This window comes from Mercurialis annua, linkage group LG2 (assembly GCF_937616625.2).
Source record: "Mercurialis annua linkage group LG2, ddMerAnnu1.2, whole genome shotgun sequence".
Taxonomy (NCBI): Eukaryota; Viridiplantae; Streptophyta; class Magnoliopsida; order Malpighiales; family Euphorbiaceae; genus Mercurialis; species Mercurialis annua.
In genome coordinates this window covers 52,730,107-52,749,765 of record NC_065571.1, presented here as the reverse complement: position 1 = coordinate 52,749,765, position 19,659 = coordinate 52,730,107, and the positions used below count along the sequence as shown (strand labels likewise).

Here is a 19,659-nt window from a genome sequence, read left to right as displayed (position 1 = left end):
AATTTTTTTTAACCTGAAAACTTGCCATATATGCATTATTTGATCCAAAAAGTCATTTTTAAAGTGAAATTATGTATGTGTGATAAATTTTCAAAATAAAACTTGTAAAATCCGGATGTGACATGTCAACTTCCGGTTGCCACCTAAGCATTTTTGGCCTAAAATACCAAAATGAAAAAAAATGAAAGTTCAGTGATTGAAATGGAAAAAAAAATAGTTCAGTGACTGAAATGAAAAAATTCAAATGTTCAGTGATCTTCAGGATCAATTACCCTGAAACTGGAGAATAAATGCATTACATGAAAGATTGAGATTTATTTAGAAGTTTTTCCTAAAAAAGAATTGTGGAAACCGAGTATTTACAATCTTGCTCACAAGAAATTCATTATCCTTAAACACCAAAGCATACTAAATGCTATTATGTGCACAAAATTCCTGTCTAATAAAATGGTTAATTCATTATGAAGCAGTAAATCCTGTAGACTCAAACCAATTATCTGCTTCATGCAAGAATCTCCCAACTGTAAACTGTTTGACAATGTCTTCACTGCAATTCTTCGTAAACCCTCTCCAAGAAACTCTGTATCGTGTACTTGAACCCGGTCCGTAGTTCAAATGCTCAATGTACTGAACTGTATCTAAAGTGCTATAGTTATCCCACTTATACCACCCTTGTGGATGTATCAGCTTGCCTAAATAGCTATTCATTAACATAGTTCTCGAGTAGTTTCCCCATGGCCGTCCCAAGAAAGTTGAAATGTTTTGCCCTTTTCGTGCGTTTAGATCTGCTGCTGCCGTAATTGTGCAGTTCTGAAATGAGAAACCAGTGTTCTGATTCGGGTCTCTCCTCCCTTGAGCAGTTATCATGTTTCGTTGACCGGGGATTGGTACGCGAACACGTATCAAACAGTGTTGGAAAATTGCTGCTGCATTTCCGAAAATGAAGTCAATTGTGCCTTGGATTGTGCATTCGCGGTAGAATTGGCGAAGGGAGTGAGCGAAAAGTGTATCCTGATATGAACTGAAGTTGCAGCGATAAAACGCAGAGTTAGAGGTAACTCTTGCAGCTACTGCTTGAAATTTGTATGGCCCGGATGTATTGATGATTGTTAAGTCTCTGGCTAGGAATCTATCACCTGCCACAGCTGAAACAATTCGAGAAAGATATTACTTAGTCAGCAATCACAACTTAAGGTCTCAAAATAGAAAAATGTTATGTTGCACGGAAACTTCTTGAGTAGTGCATTTCGACGTTTTACTTTCCGAAACGCATCTATTGACTCCAAAACTTTATATTTGTGACATATTCTTCTAAAAAGTATATTATTTAACCATTTCCCATTATAGTGTTTTCATTTTGGTGCAACATAGGAAATGTCAAAATGGATTACAGCGAAACAACACTTTTTACAAGGTTATAAATAGAAAGTTTTAGACTTTCACAATAGTTTCTGAAACGGAAATGAAACGCCAAAACAAAAGATTCGACAAGGTTCCGTGCAACATAGGGTCCCAAAATAAAGAAAACAATCTAAGAAACAAAGAAATCATGCTAAGAATACTTACTTAAGGTAGCAGAATCAAAAGTTGAAAACCCATCAACAAAGTTTTTAGACCCTGTGATTACGGTTCTGCTCATCCCATCTCCAATCAGCATGATATTAGTCTTTTCTCTAGGCACATTCACCGTCTCATTATACACTCCGGCCTTGATCTTGATCACAAATCTGTGCCTGCTTCCATTTGGTGCCATCTCTATAGCCTCGCCAATCAAGCTACAATTACCACTCCCATCTCTAGCAACAACAATGTTAGGCCTAATATTAGAACCCATCCGTGGATGAAACCTGTTTCTTGGAAACCACTTAACAAACTTCTTCCGTTCTTGAACAGTTTTTATATCCTCATCAGTTACACTCTCCATATATGTGATGATTGACAAACAATTACTAATCATACCAGTAATCGGACTAAACAAGTCTTGAATCTTGGACTTCAGACCTTTCTGATTCTTGAAATCGGATCGATCCAAATCAGAGAACCCGTCAATGCAAGTATGCTGATTAGTCATTGCTGCACTAAGCAGAGTCTTGAGATTAGATGCAGAAAAAACCTGAAGATCATCAGGTGCTTGTCCGAGTTCGTAACGGGTTTGATCCAACATCTCCAAGCAATCTCTTAACGCAATTTTTTCTTGAGAAATCAAATCTTGAAAACCAAGAAGGCCCGTTACATGTTTTCTTGCGGTGGCAACAGATTTCTCAGTTTCATTGATTGTAAATTCAAGAATGTGGCCAAAAGTTGCAGAATTCTTGGGAATTTGAATGGAAGATAGAGTTTTGAGGCATAATGAAGGGTATAGAGTTCTGGTACAGGCAAGGTTTACAATTAGATTTGGAGTTGAAGAATGTGTAAATTCTTGTTCTTGTACGTTTCCATTGGAAACAAGAGAGAAGCCTTTAAGGAATGACGCTAGGATTAGAATTGTTAGGGTGAAGAAGATTATAATGAGTGTAACAGTCTTTTTTGGGGTTATTGTTGTTGGATTCTCTGAGTTCTTGAAAATCTTGAAGATGAAAGCCATTTTTTCTTTTACTCTAGGTGCAAAAAGAAACCAATAGTGCAAGGAGGAGTTGAAAAGAAATAACCTTTTTAACTTCTTAAACGGTTAATTTAGTTTGAGCAAAGGGTTACGGCAATACCCTGAATTTATATGTTAGGGTTAAATAACTAGAAGTACTTAATTATTTTAATCAATTAGAAAAAATATCTTTTATTATTAAATCAATTAGGAATAACACTCTTCATTTTTAGATCAAATTAACCCTAAATTGGATCATTGTAGTCTCTGATCGCATTCACTTCTCCGGAAAAAATAATTGGTGTTCCGAATTATATAACATTGATACTTCAGTTCGGTGTTTTAAAATGCTTAAACTAAAAGGATGTGTTAAAGAGGAGAAGTGAAACACATAATGACACGTCATTAAAATGATGGCAATCTTGTAATATTACTATTTAAATGTGTAAATAAGTAATAAACGAATTTATAAAATTACCATCATTTTTATGATGTATCATTATGTGATAGGCTTAGTCTACGGATGACGTGGTAGACTGAGTCTATCTAACAATTTCTTATTAAAGAGGCATATGAGAAATTAGGATAATTATACCACACAACCGTTGCGCCATGCCATTCGCAAATGCTCATTGGCTTGATGTAAAAATAACGTGGCACAACGGTTGCATGGTATAAACACTCGAGAAATTAATATTGCAATAAAGAAAAAGTAAATGACCCAAAAAAAGACACAACCTTTACTGAAATTGAAGAGGCTCAATAGCCAAATTGCATAAAATGCTGCAAAAAGCAAATTGAAAAGGAAAAACAAAAGGAATGGAAAAAAAAGAAGATCAAATGAAGCAATGGAAAGCCTTGGTTTTTTAGCCAATCACAATTGTGAAATTGACAATATTTATTCTTCACAACTTCAAAACTTCCCACTTGAACCTTCAAAACTCACAAACCATCCAATGTTTCTCTCTTGGTTCAGATTTACTCAACGGTTAGAGGAACCGAGTCGGCCTGCAATTTTTCAGACACACAGATAAGTTGGAGTTGGCATTTGTAGTCAAACAATAAACAGAAATGCTTCAAAGTGGAGTACTGAATTGAGGTGACAAAAGCTTACCAGTTTCTTGTACTTCAAGGCATAGAACATCTCAATGTAACGCTTGCTCTCACGGCGGTCGAGTTTAGATACATGTTTCCAGAATCCATATACACCAGTGAGGGTCAATAGCCTCTGAGAATAGATTTTCCATGTGTACCTGTGAATTAAACCAAATAAAAATTCATCAGATCAACTCAAAAGAACAATGCTAGCAACAGAATCCTACGTTTCTGGATTTCATTTCTGTTTCCATAAACACTTCCAAATGCAGTAAGCTTACTTCTCCTGGATACGTTGCAGGCCTCCGTGGGAGATCTTGTCCCAGTGAGACGGGTCAACTTTGCTCTTCTCGAAGAATTCGACAAGGAGCTCGGCAGCCTGATCACCATGGTAAGGGTCGATATGGAATCCAGATTTTCCATGCACAATAATCTCAGCGGGGCCACCATTGCAAGTAGCAAAAGTTGGTAAACCACAGGACATGGCCTCAACAACAGTCAATCCAAAAGCCTCGTATATAGCAGGCTGAACGAACACTCCCTTGCCATCACAGATGTATCGGTAGAGTTCACCATTCCTCACCCGGTTCATTTGGGAAGAAATCCATCTGAACTGACCATTCAGATTATATTTCTCGATAAGACCGTGCATTTTTTTCATCTCAGCTTGCTCTTCAAGATCTTTAGACTCCTTTCTTCTATCGCCACCAACGACAACTAGGTTAGCCAATTCACGAAGCTTGGCATTCTTTCCATACCACTCTACAAGCCCACCTAAATTCTTAACTCTATCCAGCCTTGCCATGGTGAATATGATTGGCTTGTTGCGATCTTTTAGCACGCATCTGTAGAATAATAAAGCATCAGTAATGATCAACATGCATACTATCTTTTTGTCCAACAATTTTCTGAAAAAAACATTTACTCACAGGTGTTCTTTATTCTCAACAGGGCTGTAGAGAAGCTCTTCAATTTCCGGATGGAAAGCAGTCAACCTACGGTCTGTCTCTGTGTAGGGGTAGTAGATTTCCTCATCAGCTCCGGGGGAGACAATGTTGAACTTGGGATCAAACACATCTATACCGTGAACAACTCTATACAGTCCCGGAAGTGTAAAAGCCGTGTGGCTCTCGTATTGACCAACAGTGTCTTTGCTGCAATTGCGGAAAGGTACAATGTTAAATGGTGGATGCGCAATTGAGGCATTTCACGACATTCCGAGTAAAGAAATAGAAAATTCACCTTCCAGCGATTTCTTGGAAAGTACTAGTGATGATGAAATCTGTGTGATTCATGGCTATAAGATCTGCAGTAAACTGGCAAGAGAAATGGTACTTCTCGTCCATCGATTTCCAGTAGATGTCTGATTCCGGGTATTTAGTTTTTTCGAGAGCATGGGCAATGGTACACTACAAAAAGAAGTGGTTGTAATAGTTGAAGTAGGAAGAAACAAGTAGAAAAAAAATCATGATTTTATAATCAAGTTAAATCAACAAACCTCTGTAACACCTAATTTGTGCGCCAGCAGCGTAGCAACAATGTTGCCATCACTGTAATTCCCGATGATCAAATCAGGCTTGCCCTGAAACTCCTTGCTAATTTCAGTGGCAACATCCTGAGGGCAAAAGCAAAAGGTTACTATTATGTCAAAATTCATGATCTTCTATAACGAAGAAGATAATTATGTGAAAGTAAATGTTCAACCTCGGTGAAAGTCTCTAGATAGGGCCAGACTTCGAAACGCGAGATCCATTTACGGACAATTCCCTTTTCAGTTCTGAACGGAATACGAAGGATATCTGAATGCTCAGATCCATCGACTTTCTCTAGACGCTGACCACAGGTGGTTCCAACTGCATCAGGGAGAAGTCTAGTGATCTGCACACAGAACACACAGATTTGAGCAAAAAGATCATAAAACAGTAAATGATAGACATAAAATTCAACTCCGTACAATGAGAATACGGGGAATGATATCAAGTCCTTGTTGCTTAATACGCTGAAGCATTTCAGTCTCCAAGGCACGAACTTGATCCAAGATATAAACAACCTAATGAAATGAAATACGCTGAAAAAAGTTAGTTACACATTCAATCTAGACAATCAAATAGAAATGGTGGCAGACTATGCTCGTGAACTGACCTGGCCTCCAGTATCAGGATAACCCAAAACATTGTCCTGCGCAAAGTATCCGTGAGGCGACATAATCACAACATTGAAAACCATTGGGATTCTACCGAGGAAAGTTTCTAGAGTGCATGGGTCAGGAGCCTCAAGGAGATCCAAAAGAAGTTGGATCATTTCAAGAACGCGCTCAGCGGTGTTACCCCACCCTTTCTCCAAGCCAATTTCCTGGAATTTGCTCTCAAAGTCGGAGCAAGGAGTTGTGGCTGGCAATGTAATGAGATACTCCTCTGCCTTCCTCAGAACATATTGCAAGGAATCCAAGTTCTGAATTTTGTCATTCAGCATCATGTTCTGCACAAATGAACAAAACTACTTAGACCTTAGGAAAATATTTATTAGACCAACGTGGTCCAAATGATTTTAGCTCGTAACTGAGAAAAGTATTAGCTATTACTCAACAATTAGATTTATCCGAAAAGAAGTTCTGAAAATTGAATTATGATGGTGATAATACCTTCCCCTTGTGGCAGTGGACCTTCAAAAATTCAAGCAGAGGATGGAAGCTCTCCTTGTCATGAAACAATTTCGCGGAAAGGTGACGGTTGAGGAACTCAACACCATTTCCGATGTACTTCGAGAGTGTTGGGCGAGGGAAAGATGCATTGAATGGTTCAAAGTCCAACTCAAGCACAAAGTTGCCATTTTGACTGGGTAAGATCAAGCAACACTATCAGAACAACAAAATCTAGAGAACGAGAAAAAAAATATGACAAATTACGATATGCTGTAGGAGAACTTATGGAATCTAGTTTCAGCGTTTTGTTTCCATTTTCAGAAACGCTTCTGAAACCCCGAAACTCAATGTTCATAGCCTTTCTTATAAAAAAAAAATATAGTTTCCCTGTCTGACTTCAAATATTTTAAATTTGAGCAACATTACGATTTCTCAAGTCCGATTTACCTTGGGTCAACAAGTTCCTCCTTGAAGTGAAGATACTCGGCAACTTTCAACTCCTCAACAGCAAGAGCATGAACATTCACTCTGAGATACTCCCACACACCGGGCCTTGGGCGCACAGCAAGGGCAATCCATGGAGACACAACGATTGCTTCCTGTAACATAATTACACAAAATTAACTCGAAAATCGTCAAATAATTTTCATATACAGATCAAACAAACGGAAAATATGCAAGTATGATCAAGCTCACCTGAGCTGCTCTCAGAACTTCACCAAAAACACTCTCCAATAGTTTCTTTCTGCTATCTTCAGGAATTGCCTCAAATTCAGCAATGATCTGGTGGTGTTGAAGAATTCCTTTTCCCTTACCTTCAATTCTGAAATATATATAAATATAGTCTTAACATAAGTCACAATTCTATATAATTATAAACCACTCTATAAACATAAATCTTTTTTCTGATAAAAATTTTAAGCAAGATCTCTAGCTATATTAACGCCTAATTTTCTTAATTCATAGTTTAAAATACTAAAACTATATACCAAACTGTACAATTATTGAAATTGGCTAAAATTGCTTAATTTTTTTCAAAATTGAGACAGAATTACTGAAATTAAAAAAAAAATTGTCAGATTTGCAAAACCCCGAAAATATTGAATATTTTAGACGATTAGGTCCAATATTAATGCATACAACCTTTGAATTATACACTAAACACTTATTGAAAGAAACACAAAACAAAAACAAAGAAAGTGAATTTTATTATACATTAAATTTGTTCGAACACGAAAATGAAAATAACCGAAATACAGAATTCGACAAGTTTCCACAATTTTAATACCTTGTAAGTAAGGCCACAATCTCATTGCGGTTAGCAGCAAGTGTCTCGTCGAGACGTTCACGAATGCTGTGAACCCGAGTGATAGCTCGTTCAGCCATAGCTTCTTCTGATCAGAAAATTCTCAGCAAAAAAACCTTCAAGACAGTAAAAATAACAATAAGAAAAATTTAAGTAACACAAATATAATATAAAATCAACATAAAAACTCTAATATTTATAGATAACATGATTCATCACCTTAGAGTCAAAAAATAACACAGATCACATTGTTCTAGAAGACTCAAAATAGAAAAAAAAATCAAAACCTACCACCTCAACCGCCTCACTAATTTTTTATTAATTGAGTGTGTTCTTGAACTAAGATTACTGTCTAAAATAATGCAACATAAAAAATTTAAAGATCTCTCAGTCAGTAGCCACATGTCTGGCCATTTTTACAAGAAATATTGTCCAACAGAACCAGAAACTTGTGCAATTTAGTACAATATAATTAATGGGATTATCTATAATTACACCTGGTTACTTTTTAATTGCTTTTAATTTATAAAATATTATTATTGATTAAAAAGAAAAGTCTTCTCTGTAACAGGAATAAAGCAGAGGCTGAGAAAGAGAGTTCTACAAGAAACACATGATTATTCATACAAAGAATCAACAAAAAGTGGTGGGTGGAAAATTCTTTTGTGGAAAAAATTCAAGAAATTTTTTAAATTTGACTAAACAAAAAAATGGATAAGAATTCAGAACTAATTAAATAAACTTCTCCATCATTCTATAAAAGCTAGAATTTGACCTTTCAAAACCAGAACAGCTTTTCATTTAAAAACAACAGAGCAGGAAAAAAAAACAGCAGCATGACATTAAATAATTCATTTTTTTTAGAACTTTCAGCAGAATTACATGCAGATTAGTTCCTGGTCGTTAATTTATATGATCTGCATGATTTTCTCAGGATCAGCTTAAGCCATGTGCACGATCAAGAGAAACAAAAATTACTATAGACTAACAGATCTCTGTATAAGATCACTCAAGAACAAGAGAGGAAGAACTTAAAAAAAACAGAAGAAAATGAAAGAATTTAACTAACCAAACGCAAAAATGGAGAACAGAGAAGGGATACACAATGAAGTGTTGTGATTGAAAGAGTGGAATTGCTGAAAATTTATAGGAAAAAATGGGGTTGAAACAGAGTGGGGGAAATTATGGAAAAGGTAAAATGTAACAACCAAGAAATAATTAAAAAAAAAGGAAGCAGATAGGACCAGTTAATTGCACTGTAAAACTTTAATATCTTTTGTCTTAATATCTTTAATAAAGATTTTTTAAACAGGAGTGATTTAAGGGATCAATGAGGGTATCGTAATAATTTAGCGAGAAATTTTTAGGTAGACCATAGACCAAACCATTCATAATACAGCACCTCACTAAAATAATGACAATATTATAATAATTGTGCAATAAATGCATTCAAATTTAAATGGTGAGATTATGATATTGTCATCATTTTAATGAGGTGTTGCATTATAAATGGCTACGGATGACGTGTCAGACTCAGTTTATCTAAGAATTTCTCTAATTTAGTAACCAAAAAAACTCATTTCAAAATTTAAATTATATTCTAGTAATGAATGGTGTAAATTGATTCATTTTAGGAGAAATTTTTAGGTAGACTTAATCCACCGCAAACTAAAATTATTATATTATGACACATCATTGAAGTAGTGATATTATCGTAATTTTACAATTCCAATTATGAAAAAATTATAATAAATACGTAATAATGTGTTCAGATAATAATATAACAATTTGACATTATTTTAATGAGATGTTATAATATAATTGATTTAGTCTGCAAATATTATTACAATCTTACCATTATTTTGGTGAGATGTTATAATATAAGATTTACCCTGCAAATGACGTGATAGATTGAGCCTATTTAAAAATTTGACCAATCCGCGTCTTAAAACACTGAATTAAAGTCAAGAAAGTAGTGATCATCCAAAGCCCCAACCGAACAAAATCAACCTAACATAACGAGAAATGGAAGGTGTACATTATTGGCTTGCCCGAGCAAGCAATTTCCATTTTCAGCTACGAACTTGAAGATCAAGCTAACAATTAAAGCAAGCATTATTTTCTAGATTTTATATGGTATTGTAGGGACACTCAAAGATCTTAATGCAAAATTGGGTCACTATAATTAGTGAATCGATATTCAAATAAATTAGGATAACTCTAAAAATATTAATTTAAATTAACCCAATTAATTAAATCTTATGACAACGATATCAAGAAGGTGGCACCTGTTTTATTTTTTATTTTTGTTGCTTTCTTTAAATTTGCTGGGGCCTAGTCAGCCAACCAGCTCGTTAATTTTTATGCAATGTGACATTGGTACGTACTAGAAGAAAAACAATGTTTAATCCAATTATATACATTGGTCCGACATGTACCTCTACATAGTAGTAGTATTGTTCTAAGCAAGAGTGAGAAAAGAATAAAACTCACATAAGGATCTTGCAGGAATATGCGGCAAACCACTAAGTAACTATTGCACATAGAAGTGAGCACTTGTTTGGTTCGGTTTTATGACTGAACCAATTAAATTATTTTAGCTCTTTAACCGATTAAATTAGTCAGTTAATTTGAATAAACTCATAAAAGTATAAAAAATAATTACTATAATATAAATAATATTTGGTTAACTGTAACTAGACTGACTGAATTATCAAATTAATGGAAAATGAATCCGTTACTTAGATTAATTTCGGTTGATTTTTTTTCATCTCTAATTGTAAGTGTTGTTTGCTTACATAGCTAGAGCCCTACTAGTGCCACTGATGTATGTATATATGTATGTATAATATATACACACATTTTAAATATTTCAATATTTAATTTTTTTTAACTATCATATAAAAGGAACTAGTAAATCAATCACACTCTAACTGATATACAAAAAATGAATAATTTATATGGTTTGATCGATTGGATTTGTATTTTTGTGGTCGAACCGGCTAAACCGGCCAGTCCGATTGATTCTTAAAACTCTACACATAACAAATGAAACAAGCTAAAAAAATTGAAATAGCAAGAAATTGAAGCTTACCTTGTAAAAAAAACTTCAAGAGACTCGAAATGTAGCGTAACCAAAGCAAGATTAATAATAGACAAAACGAGAGAAATGCAAAGAAAGGAAGATAATTAGAAGAAATGGGGATGAAGATAATGGTAAAATACAAAGAAGTATTGAGTATTTATATACAGAGCTTGTGTGTATGAAGATGAAATTAATATTGAATATTAGTATCTCTGTATGTGTGAAGAAAAAGCATGATCGATGGACGATCATCATTATTATAATTCAACTTTCACCTTCCTGCGGTTTTATTCTTCCTTCCTAAAACCGCTTCCTTTCTTTCAACAGGGTCCCATTTTTCTATATAATTAAGCCATTCCTTTTCTTGTTTTTTTAATTCATTCATGCTCCATTTTCTTCAATGGAAATGTTTTTTTAAGCTCTAAAAACCACCATCCATTTGTTTAATTCATTTTTTAGGCAAAAATTTTAGGACATGATAGCCCTTTTTTGAATTGGTGGTTCTTAGGAAATTTGTAGGACTTTCTTAAGTTCGCATTCATCGTAAAATTGGCGTTATATGACAAAATTTATGTCTAATTCAGTATGTATCAATGGTTTTTATTTAGTGCAAACATCCGAGTTTCGTTACTTTTTATTTTAAATTTCTTTGGTTTATGTTACTATCGGTGAGCAATAGGTGAGCATTCGGTCAATTTAAATAAAATCTAGCCGAATTATCCAATTAGACAAATTATCTTTGCTCTATAGAAGAACTTATAAAATTACTTGAATTAACTAAAATTTAAAAGAATAAAGTTGATCTGATATGAATAGTTTGTTAATTTAGTTAAACCGATAGAACATAAAAAAAATATCTAAATATAAATTAGTAAAATGTTTGATTAATTGTAATGAATTGATGTTTTTTGTTAACCGTTCCAACCAAACTATCAAATTAATAGAAAACATTTAACCAACTGGTTATTAGATTAATTAAAAATCTTTAACCAAATGAACTACTAAATTAATCAAAATCCTTTAATAAAAATAAATCAATTATGTTGTGACCGGATTGGTTTCGATTCCGCTCAGTATATCAATCCGGGCACAATAGATTAGTTTAATTTAACTGAATTTACATCACCCATATTTATTTCCCCTCTTTGCTCTCTACTTGTTTAAATTGCCATTTTTCCATTTCCAAAGATAGATATTTGGAAGGAAGGAAATAAGATGACAGGTAGCTTTTTTTGACGGGTGTTAAGGTCTGGCTGGTCTGGCCACCATCAGAAATTGGATGATAGGGGCCATTTTGTAATTAATGATTATAGACTATATTAATATAGACACTTAATTTGTTAAATGAGAAATACTTATGTAAATCTATTTCGACATATAAAATTATGTATCCTCCATTAAATATATAACACATAGTATAATTAAATGTAATTAATCAATTAATAGATATGATATTAATTAGTAAACTTTTAATTAAAATTAAATACTCTTCGTATATATAACGAACAATTTTTATAAATTTACGAGGCGAATTAGATTCACATAACTTTTTTTTATAAATAAATGCACATGCAAAAGTCTTTGATGGGCGGAGGTAGCTCCAGACGTTACGGTTGGGTGATACAAGCAGGGGAAAAGCTAAGATTCTAGTTTTATGACGTGGCAAATGATAATTGGTACGTTGCGTAAGGTGAGGTAACCGCAGAGTGATGTTTTTGATCGCATCAGAAAGCAGATTTTTATTTTAACTGATGGAATGGAATGGTGGGCTCGCATGACAAAAGTGCGGGACAGCGAAGTCTTCACTCCTCAGTTCCATTGGCTAGGATTTAACGTCTGACGTGGCACAGAAAACCGACAAAATATTTTTTTTACACTTATGCAATTTTTTAAAATAAACAAATAAATGGATAAGATTTAGTAGCTTGTTTAGTGCATAATTGCACAGACCTCACAAATTAGTCTTTGAATTAATTTGATACTTAATTTACTAAACAAAACAAAAGACAAAGGGGTGATTTTTGAAAGGTAAAAATATAATCATACTGAATTAAAATATTATTTCTCCATCTTAAATTAATAGACATAATTTAATTACAGTTAATCATTCAACAATATTTATTTTATTTTATTTTTTTATTTATAGTCTAAACTTTTCAAATTGCCAATTTAAATTAGTATGTTCTAATTTTCGATTTCGATTTTAGCCTTTTGTTTAGAATAGAGTGGAAACAATATTATATTCTTCATATAGCTTCATTTGTTCCAAATAAAAAATTACCATTAAAAATTTTAAATATAAAAATATTTTTGAAAATATTTTTCACCTCAATTTGAACAAATAGATACAATTAAAATTAAAAAATTAAAACATTGATTAAGATTGACGAGTTAGAAAATTTTATACAATTAAAAAGTATAAAAAATAATATATTTTTCAATGGTTCCGTCATTTTATAGTTATTATTTTTATCGTAAATTGCAGGTATTCAATTTTTATTGAATTTAAATCTTTTTGTTCATTATAATAGGAAAGTTTATGTTTAATGTTAATATTTACATAGTCAAGTTTTTAATTTTTTATATAAAACAAATTATTACATATAAAATGTATTAGTAGAGGAAAAACCGCTAAAGATACGAAAGCAGTATGAAGAAAAAAAACCTATTGGCCAACAGATTGTGGTTTTGAACAAGGTATTTTGTTGCATGCGATAGCTAAAGTTCCATCACATGCATTTCAAATATTATTTAGGCATTGGGATTAGAGTACGATTAGCATTTTTCTTCCTTGACTTATCCCCTCTAGGCTTTACCTAATCTAACATTTGCCAATTTGACTCAACTTGCTCGCACATTAGGGTAAAAGACAGGAAAATCAGGCATAGAATTCAACATGGAAAAATAAAAATATCCAAGCTATATTGTCGATTTGGAGTGAAAATTATTTTTATTTTTAATTTCTAATTTTCAAAAATTTATTTTAGTTTATATACTGTAAATTTAAGGGTTTTCCATAAAAAGTCATGATCTTTACACGAATTTTCATTTTAATCACGACTTTTAAAAATTGCCATATAAAACCACGACCTTTCATTTTTTTTTAAATCTATCACCGACTATTTTCCGGTGAATTTTACCTTTCATTTTTTTCAAATATGCCGGATTATGGCGCCCACGTCATCAAAAATACACCAAAAATTGATTTGGTGATAGATTTGAAAAAAAATGAAAGGTCGTGGTTTTATATGGCAACTTTTAAAAGTCGTGATTAAAATAAAAATTCGTGTAAAAATCGTGACTTTTTATAGAATTAATCCTAAATTTAATGGCAGATTAGACAACACAAATATTTTTATTGGGGGATGATGGATGGATGATAAATCGTCATTTGATTTTGACATTATTTTTTGTCTGAATATATATTTGGGCCCCTGAACTTGTACCCTTTTACCTATCTAACCCTTAAATTTAACGTCTCACCTATCGAGTCTCTGAACTTGTTAAATAATCCGATTTGACCCCTGAACTTGATAAATACGTAAACATTTAATTCCTCCGTACACAATTTCTTCTATAATGTTTCAGGTGACATGTGGACACGAAGGGGTTTAATATTTATGTATTTATTAAGTTTAAGTGTCAAATCAAATTATTTAACTATTTCAGAGGTTCGATAGGTGAGACGTTAAGTTTAGAGGTTAGATGGATAAAATGATACAAATTCAGGGATCAAACTATATATTAAGCCATTATTTTTTTATCATTATTGGAGAGTTATTTTTTAAAATAGAAGATGGTTTTATTTATAGATTAGATAATTACTACAAAGGTTCAACACCATTAAAAACTATAAGTTATACTAATTGACACTTTAAAGTGTCAGACAAATAAACATAAAAAATATAAATTTAAACATAAATCTAGCCAAATTACATAAAAGAAAGAGACTAAATTTTTTAACAAATCTAGACAACAAAATTTAAAGTGTAAAATTTAAATTTTTAGACAAATCTTCCAAATGGAAAAGAAAAAAATCAAGGCAGCACACTTATTTTGGTTGATTTTTAAACGAAAAACCACCAAACAATCTCAAAAATAGTGTAATAATAATAAAATTTAAAATTTTGTAAAAATACAAGAATTGTCTTGCAAAACTTCTAATTATAAGAAAACACAATTCATTTAGAGTGGATAAAAATCCATATGGTATATATGAAATTGTTGAGAATGGGAGTAAAATAACAGATAATATAGAATAAAAAAACTGACTATTTGTCGAGGGATAGGGAAATTTAGAAGGTAAAAAAATAATTTTTATTAAAAATGCTTAAAAACATTCTGTACAACACTAATTAGAACGGACTCAAAATTGTAACCAAACATTGCCCATAAATTCTATCCCTTATTTATAACTAAAAAGTTTTCTCGGCCTTTTATTAATTGGGGATAAAAAAATCCGGCAATTAGTAATGCTAAAATAGGAATAACACTTTATATCATTAGAAATATCTGGGAGTAAGGAGAACATGCTAGGTTAAAAAAGAAGAAGAGAGACTCATCCATTCTCATATTATTCACACTTCACACTTTATTTAATGAAATTTTAATTGTAATTGAAAAAAAATGAGTCATTCAATTTAAATTAAAAGCAAATAAAAAAGTTTGAGAACTGGATATCGCTAACTATAATGAAGTATTTAATATATTTTTATCATATAAATATAGTTTCAACTATTGAAATTTCAATTGTTAGCTCACAGTCTTTAATGTGATATTTATTGATTGAATATAACATCTAATTATATCACGTGTAATACATTTAACTAATGGTTTATAATTTTAAACGACTAAATATATTAACATAAGAATTTCTCGATGTTGCATTTTACAAAATTGTCATGCAAATATCAACTTTAAGACAGGTTGTCTTCTAAAGACGTACGTGTAGGTCTTTCAATTTTGTATTTAATTTAGGACTGGTCCATCTTTTATTTTGGATAGGGTCATTGTTTTTATCTGTTATGGATAGGATATTTTGAGACGTCATATGTACCCAAATAATTTGTGATGCAATAGTACAAAACATAATAATACATATACGGTATACATAGTAGTCTTCAATAACTCTTTGCTCAGTTGATAAGCATCAATAATTACGTATAATTATCTACCAAAATTATAATTCATGCGTAATCATATTTAAATCAATAATTCATATCATAACAAAAATAAATTATTGAATATTTCTATTTTATGTACTAACTTATATGCATGTTGTCAGCCACATTGGTATTTCATTTTTCTATTATTTCTTTTGATAAATTTCATTTTTTTCTAAATTAATAGATAATTTAAATAAATATAAATATAAAATGATGTTGTTTACAACAAATAAAATGAGTTATTTTATATAATAGAAAAAGTTAACAGTGATTTTGTGTATTTCAATGATTTTTAATACATTTAAGTATAATAAATAAGGATATATATATATATATATATATATGATTTTTATTAAAATAGAATCTATTAATTGGAATGGAAAATATTATTTTCTAAAAATTTAGAGTTATAAATTTATTTAGACTTAACCGATGACTACCTAAAATAACACAAAGGGAATATACATAGAAAATAATATTTTAGGAATCTCTGAACTATTTACTTGATTACTTTTAATACTTCATTTTAATAGATAGATTCTTTTATTTATATAAAAAAATTTAATCAAATTTAAATGTAAACTTCAATTCAACATGTTATATAACCTCAAATCATAGTCTTCAATTAGAGAAATTCTTAGATAGACTCAGTACAACACATCATTCATAGACCAAATCTATCATATTATGACACGCCATTAAAATATGACACTATCGTAATATTATAATTTAAAAGTGTAAGTAAGTAATAAATAAAATTACGATAGTGCCATTTTTTTAATGACGTGTCATAATGTAATAGACTAGTCCACGGATGACGTGATAGACTAAATCTACCTAAAAATCTCTCCTTCAATTGGTGGTGGGCAATTGTATGAAAGGGATATTATTGATATAGGTCGAAAACTCAAAGATCGCCTTTTGAGTAATTCTTGCACAGAGAACAAAATAAGATTAAAGGACCTTTGATTTGTGTAGCTTGAAAGCCACTCTGATATTTAAGTCAGTAAGAGTTTTTTTGGTAGATAATATAGATAATAAGTGTTTGAGGCTCATAGAATGAATATTTTTTTCAAACATCGATAGACTTCTATTTATAAGATCTTTGGTGGCCAATTACCTGACTGAGGATCGTGGGTATAGAAAACCACTACCTTCTATTGGTTCAGGGCTATGTTCTTCGACTGTTCAGGATAGCGAGATAATGGGGTCCACACGCCTTTCCGTATGATCTCAGTGGGCGAACCGTAATGCAGAATAAGAAACTAAGCATATTAGAGAAGAAAGAGAAAGATATTCATTGAATCTTAGAAATTATGATTACAATGAAAGAGAGAGAGGAGCTCAGCTTATATAGCATGAGCTAAGAAAACAACTGAAGAAAAAACACACGCAGTGTGTGTTGCTGCAGAAGAAGAAAGAAAGGAAAAAACAATAACAGAATGCCAGGCTGTAATGCCAGACTGTCAAACCAAATATAACTGCAATACCCCCCCCCCCCCCCTCAAGCTGGATCATAGATATCCTGAAGATGCAGCTTGGAAATAGCAGTTTGAAAGAAAGCAGGAGGCAATGGCTTAGTCAGGCAATCAGCAAGTTGATTTGCAGAAGAGACAGGAAGCAAATGAATCAGGCCAGAATGTAACCTTTCTCGAACAACATGGCAATCAATCTCAATATGTTTTGACCTCTCATGAAATACAGGGTTGTGAGCAAGTTGAATTGCAGAGGCACTATCACAATAAACCTGAGCTGGAAACTTGACTGAGTGATTGAAGTCTGTGAGTAAATACTGAAGCCATTGAACTTCACAAGTAAGAGCAGCTAAGGCCCTGTATTCTGCCTCTGAACTAGATCTGGATACTGTTGTTTGCTTCTTTGATTTCCATGAAATCAAAGAGTGGCCCAAGAAAAGACAGTAACCAGATACAGACCTTCTAGTATCAACACAGGAAGCCCAATCAGAATCTGAGAAAGCTTGAATGCTGTGCACTGAAGTAGCTGGGAAAAATAAACCTCTACCAGGAGCAGCTTTAACATACTTAAGAACTCGCATCACAGCCTTCATATGAGTATCAGTAGGACAATCTAGAAATTGAGAAAGCTGCTGGACAGCAAAACTCAAATCTGGTCTAGTGGTGCACAAATATAGAAGTTTGCCTACCAACTTCCTGTATAAAGAGTTGTCTGAAAGAAGACCATCTGAGGACTTAGTCAACTTCTGAGATGTAAGCATGGGAGTTGGTGCTGGTTTGCAATCAAGCATGGAAGTATCAGTAAGTAAATCTTGGTTTGCAATCAAGCATGGAAGTATCAGTAAGTAAATCTTGGTTTGCAATCAAGCATGGAAGTATCAGTAAGTAAATCTATGGCATATTTTCTCTGGTTGAGATTAATACCAGAAGAGGACCTGATAACTTCTAAACCCAGAAAATACTGAAGAGGACCAAGATCTTTGATGCTAAAAGACTGGTGAAGAAATTGCTTAATTGCAGATATAGCAGAAAGAGATGTACTGGCCACAATCACATCATCAACATAAATCAACAAGGCCAAAAAATAATCTGCAGACTGCTTAACAAGTAAAGAAGGATCAGCTTTGGAAATCTGAAAACCTTGATCAAGTAAAGCCCCAGTGAGCTTAGCATTCCACTGTCTGCTGGCTTGTTTCAAGCCATAAAGAGACTTCAAAAATTTGCAGACCTTAGTACTTGACTTAGTGGATGAAAAACCAGGAGGTAACTGCATATAAACATCCTCTTGCAAATCCCCATGCAAAAATGCATTGTTAATATCAAGATGATGTAAATGCCAATGTTGACTGGAAGCTAGAGCCAATAGGGTTCTTACTGTAGTCATCTTTGCCACAGGAGAAAAAGTCTCCATATAGTCTAAACCTTCTTGTTGGGTATATCCCTTTGCCACCAATCTAGCTTTATACCTTTCAAGACTGCCATCTGCCTTATATTTGATTTTATAAATCCATTTACAACCAATAGCCTGCTTTCCAGGAGGTAAGTCAGTTACTTCCCAAGTCTGGTTGGCTGCAAGAGCTTGAATTTCTGCAGTCATAGCTTCTTGCCAACAAGGAAGCTTAATAGCTTCATTATAGGTTTTAGGTTCTTTAAGAGCAGAAATGGAAAGAGCAAAATGTTTCTGAGTTAAAGGAAGGTTGGAATAAGAAAGAACAGAAGAAATAGAGTGAGGTGTAGAAGTATTTTTAGCAGGTAAAGAAATGTGATAATCTTGTAAATGGGAAGGAAGAACAGAAGCTCTCTGAGATCTCCTTAGAACAGGAAATTCAGTGGCTTGAAAAAGGGGAACAGAAGTAGTTGCTGGGAGAGGTGGCGTGGACCATGGAGAAGTAGGAAAAGAAGGTGGTGTTATGGCAGGAGAAGAAGGAACAACAGTAGACTGTGGTGGTGGAAAAAAGTCAGTGTCAAGGACTGAAGGAGTATTTGGAAGATGAGAAGAAACATTTTCAACCTTGGCAGAATAAGGAAATATTTTCTCATAGAATTGCACATCTCTAGACACAAAGACCTTTTGAGCAAGAAGATCATATAAAATGTAGCCTTTGACATTGGGTGGATAACCCAAAAATATACACTTAACAGCTCTTTTATCAAACTTTGATCTGTTGTGAACCAAGACAGAAGCAAAGCTCAAACTACCAAAGACCTTGAGATGGCTATAAACTGCAGGCTTATGATATAGAACATGAAATGGAGTTTTATCAGCAATAACAGGAGAGGGCACTCTGTTGATCAAATAAACTGCATGGAG

At 32.9% G+C, this 19,659-nt stretch overlaps 2 protein-coding genes across 3 annotated transcripts; both read right to left on the bottom strand.

The window, feature by feature from the left end:
• Positions 1-295: 295 nt before the first annotated feature.
• LOC126666978 (pectinesterase-like) lies at positions 296-3,196 on the bottom strand. The gene is made up of 2 exons (XM_050359920.2): positions 1,567-3,196; positions 296-1,145 (listed from the first exon to the last, which is right to left on the bottom strand). Exons 1-2 carry the CDS (start codon positions 2,582-2,584, stop codon positions 460-462), a joined length of 1,704 nt encoding a protein of 567 aa, XP_050215877.1. The 5' UTR covers positions 2,585-3,196; the 3' UTR covers positions 296-459.
• Positions 3,197-3,298: 102 nt separating this feature from the next.
• Positions 3,299-8,801, bottom strand: LOC126666977 (sucrose synthase). Of its 2 annotated transcripts, none has more exons than XM_050359918.2 (14): positions 8,693-8,801; positions 7,606-7,739; positions 7,014-7,140; positions 6,765-6,916; positions 6,318-6,510; positions 5,819-6,154; positions 5,631-5,726; positions 5,381-5,554; positions 5,175-5,291; positions 4,919-5,085; positions 4,606-4,830; positions 3,958-4,521; positions 3,696-3,834; positions 3,299-3,589 (listed from the first exon to the last, which is right to left on the bottom strand). In XM_050359918.2, exons 2-14 carry the CDS (start codon positions 7,701-7,703, stop codon positions 3,560-3,562), a joined length of 2,418 nt encoding a protein of 805 aa, XP_050215875.1. In that variant the 5' UTR covers positions 7,704-7,739; positions 8,693-8,801; the 3' UTR covers positions 3,299-3,559. The 2 variants fall into 2 exon arrangements, with proteins under 2 accessions (XP_050215875.1, XP_050215876.1); XM_050359919.2 differs by lacking the exon at positions 8,693-8,801 and adding an exon at positions 7,843-7,864.
• Between the last annotated feature and the right edge of the window lie 10,858 nt (positions 8,802-19,659).